This window comes from Chanos chanos, chromosome 9 (assembly GCF_902362185.1).
Source record: "Chanos chanos chromosome 9, fChaCha1.1, whole genome shotgun sequence".
Lineage (NCBI taxonomy): Eukaryota > Metazoa > Chordata > Actinopteri > Gonorynchiformes > Chanidae > Chanos > Chanos chanos.
The window spans coordinates 6,251,158-6,260,254 of record NC_044503.1 but is presented as its reverse complement, the minus strand read 5'-3'; the positions used below and the strand labels follow the sequence as shown (position 1 = coordinate 6,260,254).

General features: G+C 41.5%; 1 protein-coding gene across 1 annotated transcript in view; it reads right to left on the bottom strand.

Moving 5' to 3' along the window:
• Positions 1-1,049: 1,049 nt before the first annotated feature.
• Positions 1,050-9,097, bottom strand: part of col2a1a (collagen, type II, alpha 1a) — a 28,770-nt gene continuing 20,722 nt past the window's right edge. Inside the window, exons 42-54 of the mRNA XM_030783792.1 lie at positions 8,799-8,960; positions 8,497-8,604; positions 7,435-7,542; positions 7,284-7,337; positions 7,036-7,143; positions 5,827-5,880; positions 5,215-5,322; positions 4,791-4,844; positions 4,353-4,460; positions 3,165-3,453; positions 2,581-2,768; positions 1,342-1,584; positions 1,050-1,196 (exon numbers count right to left, since the gene is read on the bottom strand). Of these exons, the coding sequence (XP_030639652.1) occupies positions 1,050-1,196; positions 1,342-1,584; positions 2,581-2,768; positions 3,165-3,453; positions 4,353-4,460; positions 4,791-4,844; positions 5,215-5,322; positions 5,827-5,880; positions 7,036-7,143; positions 7,284-7,337; positions 7,435-7,542; positions 8,497-8,604; positions 8,799-8,960 (1,731 nt within the window). The remainder of the gene's footprint in view (positions 1,197-1,341; positions 1,585-2,580; positions 2,769-3,164; positions 3,454-4,352; positions 4,461-4,790; positions 4,845-5,214; positions 5,323-5,826; positions 5,881-7,035; positions 7,144-7,283; positions 7,338-7,434; positions 7,543-8,496; positions 8,605-8,798; positions 8,961-9,097) is intronic.

The window sequence follows — 9,097 nt, the reverse complement described above, 5'->3', positions numbered from 1 at the left end:
TCATATTCCCCCTCAGACTACTGCAAAGTTCACATCCAGATTTTTTTTGATTTAGCGTCTTCGTGTGAGGTAGCTTTTTTCTTTCTTTCTTTCTTTCTTTCTTCTTTTTTTTCCGAAAAAAAAAACAAAAAGTGAAGATAATACAAATAAACAAAACAGAAATAGTTTCCAAATTTATTAGATTTTTTTTTTTTTTGGGGTTGTGTTAAATGACTAGACACTTTTCCTAACATGGGCAGTCACAGGGAAAACACTGAAGCACACTAAAATCTGAAGGATCCCAAATTAAACTGTACTTCCCAAAAAAAAAAAAAAAAAACAAAATAAAAAACAAACAAAAAAAAAAAAAAAAAAAAAAAAAGTGTTGGTGTGCATACAGACACATGCGCATACACACAGAGACACATATATTTGTGAAAAATACATAGATCTGACTGTTTCAGAACAGGCTTTTACAACAATTGAACCAAGGATTATCTTTATAATACACAGTAAATGCTTATTCATTCCCTCCCCAGCTTTGTCGTTTCAACAAATCTAGCAGGAAGTGGAGATTTACTGGGTCACAGTCGGGGAAGGAGGGGCCAAGTGGGACTGGGCTGGCTCAGGATGTTCTTTAGTGTGAGGGGCTTCTGTGGTATCCAACCAAAAACGCGCCCAGTTCTACGGCACCGCCCACCCCTTTGTGATGTAATGACATCTAGCCATGTTTCTTTACTTCATGCTCATCTTTATACTCTTTGGTCTTGCTCACTCGTCAGGAGAAAAGTTTTGCATAGAGGGCTGTTGGGAAACATGACTGGATTTCAGTGGGAGTGATTGACAGGGTGGTGCTGCTTAGTGCTGATCTCCTGGGCACTAAACAAAAAAACCGTGGACAGCACAACTTTTTTTTTTTTTTTTAATTAGAGGAAAAAAAGTATTCGTCAATTTTCATTTTTTTTTTTTTTTTGTCCTGTCTTCCTTATTTCTTTATGTGGAGTGTGTATTGCTTCCTCACAGAGTTATTTTTTTATCATTTGTGTTTCCATTTCTTATTTCTTCCACTTTTACACGAAGCAGACGGCACCAATGTCCACTCCAAATTCCTGATCGGCTCCACCTATATCCATGGGGGCAATGTCCACAATTGGCAACCGAGATGTCTTCTGAGTCTTGTACTCAATCACAGTCTTTCCCCACTTATCTGAGTGCTTCTGTATTGGGTAAAAAAGTAGAGCAGATATATGAGTAATCCAGATATGTTCTCAATATAGTTAGCTGTGACTGTGAGGAAGAGAGAGAAAGAGAGAGAGACTGTGTGTGTGTGTGTGTGTGTGTGTGTGTGTGTGCGTGCATCACCTTGCAGCCATCTTCCAACACATTGTAAGCAAAGCGGCTGTTGCCTTCTGCTCTGATCTCCACGTCGTTGGAGCCCCGCAGCAGCAGAGCCTTCTTCAGGTTGCCCATGGACTCGTCCATGTAGGCCACGCTGTTCTTACAGTGGTAGGTGATGCTCTGAGAGGCCTCATTGGACAGAAGTCTCAGGAATGTCAGCTGGATGTTTGAGGCACCTGGGGTCTGGTTGTCCTCAGCATAGCTAAACTACAGAGGGAAACAAAGAGACATGGGTTGAGAGAAAGAGAGAGAGAGGGGGAGAAAAAGAGAGTGTGAGAGAGAGAGAGAGAGATAGAGAGAGAGAGAGAGGCAGAAAGAAAGACAAAGAAAATTGGAGTCCTAATCTGTTGCTTGTAGTAGAAAATTGCCATCACGGTAGCCAGCATACAAGGTTATCATTATCAGTCTAGACCCTCATTGCATAAACATAGCTTGAGTATTGATTATATTTCAAGAGTCACAGGACTGTGAGTTTACTCAGCTTTAGAACCATGGAGAGCGACAATGGCGGAGGGGGGGGGGGGGATTCCCTTTGCAGGCACCATAGTGTCTGTTGTCAGCATTTACAGCCATCGGGAATGAACAGCAGTTGGGAGTTAACTTCAGTTAACAGCAGGATCAACAGAGAGCCCTACAAGCTGAAGTGAGACAGCTAAGTCCACTGTCTAATCTTTCCTCTCTCCTTCTGCTCTAGAACAGCAGCTGAACACCTAATGCCTCTAAGTAAGATGCACTATGGAGAGATAAATTACTTGGCTAGAGAAAGGTTCAGAAGGCACCTCCGCTTCACTATAACAAGGAACTTTTTGAAAAATTCTTGACGGCAAATAAACATCCCTAAAAATGTTTTAATGTAATCTGTCTCCATCTCCATTGTCCTTCGTATCTACGATTGGAGTCAAATGAGACTGAAGCTCAGATGTCTCCTGGCTGTGACTCAGTCACACAATTTAACTTAAAGTCTGATTTGTGACTGTCCAAGTGTCCACTGGTTATTTTACAGAGTCACTTTCGCGTTAATTGGCAGACTAAGCTGGATTAACATTCTGACCACACAGGCCAATCTGTGGAAGTCTTCATGGAACATCTCGTCCTCCTGTCTTTGTGTCTCTTACAAAGAGATTTTCAGAAGAGCTAAAAAGCTGTTAAAACCCCATAAGTACTGTTGACTGATTTACAGCGATTAAGTTAGGGGATACTTACGTGGAACCCTCCGTTCATGCTCTCTCCAAACCACACGTGTTTGGTTGTCTTGCTCTTGCTGGTCCACCAGTTCTTGCGTGGGACTTTGGGGGTATTGGGGTACACACAGGTCTCTCCTGTCTCCATGTTACAGAAGACCTTAATGGCATCAGCAGTGCTACCAATGTTAGGATCCACCCAGTAGTCACCTGAGGAGAAAGATGAGGTTACTCTCAAAGATCTGCCCCCCCCCCCCCCTCCCCCTTTCATATGTGATTGACAGAGCCCCCTCTGCTTTAACATTTTCAAGCAAGGTAATGTTAGTGTAATGTCATCAAGACCTCTTAGATTTAATTATTTCTGTGCTTTAGCACAAATCTAACACTAAAAATCTTGAGTTGTTTAAGCTCATTTTGTTTACTCAAAAAATTGTCTGCATCATAATACAAATCAAACATGTATACATCCCTTAATTCTTCTCTCTCTCTCTTTCACACCCCACAATTCTTCTCTCTCTCTCTTTCTTTCTCTCTCTCTCTCTCTCTCTCTCTCTCTCTCTCTGTCTCTCTCTCTCTCCCTCTCTCTTTCCCTCTCTCTGTCCTCACCGCTCTTCCAGTCTGGGTGGCAGAGTTTGAGGTCCCGGCAGGTGCGGGCTGGGTTCTTGCGGGAGCCATCAGGGCTACGCATATCTTCGATCTGAGTATTGAGGGATTTGAGCGTGGCGTCAACCTCCACATCGTGCTGTCTCAAAGAGCTGGAGGCTTCATCAGCGCGCATGTAGCGCAGTGGATCAGGGGCCTTCTCTGGCTGAGACAGTCCAGCAAAGGCAGACATGTCAATGCCAGGGCCTGGAGGACCAGGGGGACCAGGAGGTCCAGGGTTACCAGGGGGTCCCTAAAGAGAGAGAGGAGGAGAAAGAATGAGAAAAAATGCAGACAAAATTTAAATGAAGAAAGCTCTTCTCCTTTTAACCTGTCTACACTCTACTTACAGTAACGCAGTTCAATGTATTGATTTTTTTTTTGTCATTGCCTTATGAATTTCCATAATAAATACAGCGCAAAGGGCTGAGATATCAGAATGGCTGAGACTGATTAAGCTGTAAATTTGAGGCATAGAGGCAGAGTGCAGAGGCATAGCCCCACTGTAGCTCAGCGTGCAGACTTGAATGCTCAGTGATGTAATTAGAGTGGGATATTCAGAGAGACAGAGAGCTGCAAAGAGAGACACAAGGAAACAAACAACAAACCACTGTACTAAAACAAGTAGCCCTGAAAAAAAAAAAAAAACTATTAAGACTAAGATCGTAAGCGGAGCAGCGGAAGAAGACTCAGTCCTGAAAAAGGGAAGTATATTGTGTGGCAATGGCTTGGTTATAAAAGAGAGAACTATTTGCAAATGAAAGTTTTGCGCAAAATGTGTTAAGTAGTGTAAAGAACAATAGGCAAACTTGAAAAAGAGTTGGAGATTCTTCTGATTTCATTAAACAGCAAACACAAACGATGATTCATTTTCAGGGTCTACACAGCCAGCGCAAACAATCTGAGACACACTGAAATTGTACACTTCAGTCTTTGTTTCATCGCATCTCATATTGCCGTTGCAATATTCAACATATTTATTTATCATGCATTGCACATTTCCTCTGTATTATGTAACTTCAGCTTAGAGAGGAAAAGTGCTGTGACAAACTAAATGTCTCTCTTCCTGTAGTGTGTGTAGTATGTTAATGTGTTAGTTTGTGTGTGTGTGTGTGTGTGTGTGTGTGTTTCTCATCGTGGAATCTAACTCACAGCTGGGCCAGTTTCTCCTGAGCGTCCACGAGGTCCTGGAGGTCCAATAGGTCCAGGTTGGCCATTGGATCCATCCTTTCCAGCAGGGCCAATTGGTCCAGGGGGTCCCTGCACAGATAAACAGGACATCATGAACTTACTTCCCTTCACTTCGTTATTCTAACAAAGCCATTTTGTCTAAAAACATACTGAATTTAAAAAAAAAAAAAACTCTTGACCAGATAAGTAAACCAACATGATGTCAATTCATATCATACAAGACTTGTCTCTATAGCAGTCTAATGGGGTATATGTTTGGTGCCCTCATTATTGATTGTTTCAAACACAATGCATTGGTGAATGATGCCGTTAATGATCCTGACAATGTCATCACTACTGATCATCACACTGATCATCATGATCATCATTTTTGTGAGTGTGATGGAGGCTGAACTCCACCTTAGCTCCACTTGGTCCAGCAGGTCCAGCAGCACCCTGGTCTCCGGGAGAACCCTACGAGGAGCAAAGAAAGAGAAATCATCAAAAAGCACAACCAAACTCCAAAAAAAAAACACTGACATTCATAAAACTCAGCCAAGCTCACTTGTAAATAAATGATATAATACCACTGTTTATCTTTCTTGGCCAATGAACAGCATAAAAATATACAAATAAACAATACAGTCAAAAAATCAATATAGTAGAAAATTAAAAAACAACAGTGTTAAGAATAATTCAACCAAATACCAGCTAAAGTTATATATGTGGAGAAGTGAAACTCCACACAGAATTATGCCACCCTTATAATAAGAGCACGGTTTCACATCACACACTTGCCCAATCCCTGTTTTAAAAATATCCAAAATAAGTTGGCAGAACTCACGGGAGGTCCAGGCAGACCCTGCAGACCAGTGAAGCCTCTGTGTCCTTTCTGTCCTCTCTCACCAGCCTCGCCAGTTTCTCCCTTATCTCCACGAGGACCTTGGGGTCCCTGAAATAGACATGTGAAAGTGTCAGTCCAATACAACCACCAAGACTAACCTTTTAATTCTTCTTCTGCTGGACTTTAATAACAAAAACTTTAGAAAACACTTAGAATTACTTTTGCCTAATCTAAACTGTTATTCTGAGCAAAACCCTATTACAACCCAAACTTCATAATGTAAATCCTAACACTACAGTCTATGTTGAATTATGTAATCCTAAATCTATTCCCAGTCAAGATCCTATAATGCGATCCAAATCCCTCGGTTTTATCCCAACCTCAGCGCTCAAACTATCACTTTTTAATACATCCTTAGCATCCCTGTTCTACTATTAACTGACTAACCTTTTCCAGAGAACACAATGTGGATTAGAATTCCTTCCACCCAAGCACATCCCTTCTAAATCCTAATCTCAATGTGAAATCTGATACTCCTTCGCCTAAATTTAATTCTGACCCCAACCTTGAACTTTACACTCCTAATCCCTGTTGATTTTTCAGAATACTCACAGCCATGCCTCTAGCTCCAGCAGGTCCAGGAGGTCCAGCAGGTCCTTGTGGACCCTAAAAGAGAAAAATGGAGAAATTACAAATAATAAAAGGGTACTAAGCCTAAGATTTCAGCCCATGACCTGAAATTTGTCCGAAGTCCAAATATTACAATACACCACGTGAATGAAAATAATCAGTACAGCTGGTGATACGGTAGTGACAACATTGTTAATAATGTGGCTATGTTAACGTCAGTATCGGTAAAATGATTACGGCACTGATGATGCTGTGGTTAATTTGTAGTGATGATGTCCATGAGCTCACACTCAAATTATTTTTGATGTTGTCAGTGCTGGTGTAGATGAGTGTAAGTGGTGTTGTTGATGGAAATGCTGGTGATGGTGATGGTGATGTTGGTAAATGGATGAAATTTGGCGGTTGATTGTTGGATTGTTGTATGTGGTGACGTTGGTCATGTTTGAATTGGTAATGCTGGTGTTATTAATCTTTGAACTGGCGATGTTGATGTTGGTAATGTTTGTGTTGGATAAAATGGTGTTGGTGTGGATAATATCTGAACTGGAGATGTCGGTGTTGGTAATGTTTTAACTGGAGATGCTGGTGTTGGTGACATTTGAATTTTGGCAATGGAAGGCTGGCATTGGTATGGTTTAAATTCTTGATGCTGGTTTTGGTGTCATTTGAAATGGCTGTGTTTCTGTTGGTGACATATAAACTGGTGATGCCAATTCTGATCATGTTAAAAACGTGACGCTGATGGTAATACTTGAACTGGAAATGGTGATGCTGACACGGTTTGAATTAATGAATTAATGATGCTGGCTAACGTTTGAACAGGTGATGACTGAGTTGGTACTACAGATGCTGAAAATCTTTGAATTAGTGATACTGGTAATGATAATGTTTGAACTGGTGATTTTGTTCGTGGGAACATTAGAACTTGTCAAGCCTTTGCTAGTTGTTCTTAAATTGCCAATGCTAGTCTTGACAGCACTTGAACAGGTGATGCTGACATTAGTGATGATGGAGCTGGTGATTCATGTTGTGAATGTTGTGAATTTGGGCATTGAGGTGGTGCACATCGTTTTTACATCATATTGGCTGGGTGGACCAGGTCACGTATGTTTGTGTTGGATTGTTAATAATCTTGGTGCGATAGATCTGAAGGTAGAGGTGAGATTTCATCTTTGAGCAAGAGCAACTCACATTCTCTCCTCTGTCTCCCTGTTTGCCCAGAGGACCAACGGGGCCAGGAGCTCCAGGGGCACCAGGAGCGCCGGGAGCACCAGCAGGTCCAGTGTTACCACGTTCACCCTACAAGGGAGATAAAATGATTCCACCAATACATCAGTCAGCTCTCTTGGCTTCTACACTACAAACTTCAATTTAGGTCAGCGGTTTAGCTCAGTGAGTTAAACAGTAATACTGTCTCGTTTGTTTCATTTATTTCTAACCTTCACACCAACAGCGCCATCTCTGCCAGGTGGACCATCAGCACCAGCGTTGCCCTGGAAAGATACAGAAAGAGGCATGAAGTGAGGTAAGAAAATGTATCAATGACGCAACACATCCATAAAATAAGCGTTGGTCACATCAGTGCAGTACCTCTCTTCCAGGTTCTCCAGCAGGTCCGGTCAAACCAGGGGGTCCGACAGGGCCAGGGGGTCCACGGTCACCAGCACCACCAGGAGCTCCCTGTTTCCCAGGCTCACCCTACAGAAAAAGAGCATAATCAATCTATCCATCCATATGTCTATGTATTTGTCAGCCATCCAGTCAGTAACTCATCCGTCCATCAAATAATCAACTAATACACTTATTGACAAACCAGTCACTTTATGCATGTGTGTACAAATCTATATCTATGTCAGCAAGGTATTTCAATTAATTAACTAAATTATCCAACTAATAATCAGTCAGTTTATGTATGTATGATTGTGTGTATTTAAAAATGTGTCATTAATGGAAAACATTATATGAAAAACATTGCGAATATTGTTGGTTCATCTGAAACTTCATTGGTTAAATAAAATTAAAAGAATATGTTTTAAAAAATACCTCATTTGCTGGGCACCACTTTAAGTAATATTTCTAGCTTTACTTAGAATTAAATGATTTTAATGTAATTTAATCCAGACCCAGTAAAAGAGGTTACACAGACTAAAGAATTATTTTCCAATAATGCAGGTACTAAAAAGCACCTTAACTCAACTACGGGCATGTTACACTTTTTACAGCCTATCGGTGTCCTCAAAACTGTGGATGAATGAAAAGCTAGGACACACTCAGTGCAGGTAAGTGAGTAATTTGGTCGAAAATCAATACAGTAAATTTTACTCTGTCTCCCTCTTAGGAGTTGTGACATTCAGTCGGTCCTCTGACTTGACATATGCAGGATTCAACAAGAGCTCAATCAGCTGAAAAGCAGGTTGGGTCACACTCAACATATCCTAAAATGTGGAATTTGAATATTTTTTTCCACACAAAGCTAAACAGAAAAAGTTGTAGAACCACATCCTTGTGACATAGTTAATCTGAAATTCCTTTTTCACCTAAATCCTGAGACATTTCTCAGGAATACTTATCTCCAGTGTTCATTTTCTATTTGTAGTGATGACGAGTGGTAACATTTGGGAGATGAGGGGCCAGAGAGGTCAGGATACTCACAGAAGGTCCTGGAAGTCCAGGGAAACCTCTCTCTCCTCTCTGACCCGGAAGACCCACAATACCACGCTGCCCAGCAAGACCAGCAGGACCAGCTGGACCTTCAGGTCCCTGAGATAGAAAGAGCGAGAGAGAGAGACAGAGAGAGAGAGAGAGAGAGAAGGAAAGCAATGAATAGGGATGCAGTGATGATGAGGAAAATGTGACAATTAGAAAAATTGTCTGCTCCATCCGAAGAAGCATTCTTTACTGGGTGGAAACTGGTGTAAATTGTTAAAAAGGGAGAAAATGTATCTGAGTCTTACAGGTGGACCATCTTCTCCAGCCTCTCCCTTCTCTCCGGGAGATCCAGGAGCACCACGCAGCCCAGCATCTCCAGGTCTACCTGGGAGACCAGCATCACCACGAACACCCTTAGGACCATCTTTACCAGCAGGACCAGCTGGGCCAGCAGGACCAGGGTTACCCTGAAAAAAACAGATGAAGAACAATGTAAGGGATAAATAAAAAGAATGAAGGAATAATGGAGTGAGAATTAAGAGGGACGGGACATTTGGCATACGAATGAAAAAAAAAATGTGGATTTGATTATGTTTTGCAAAAC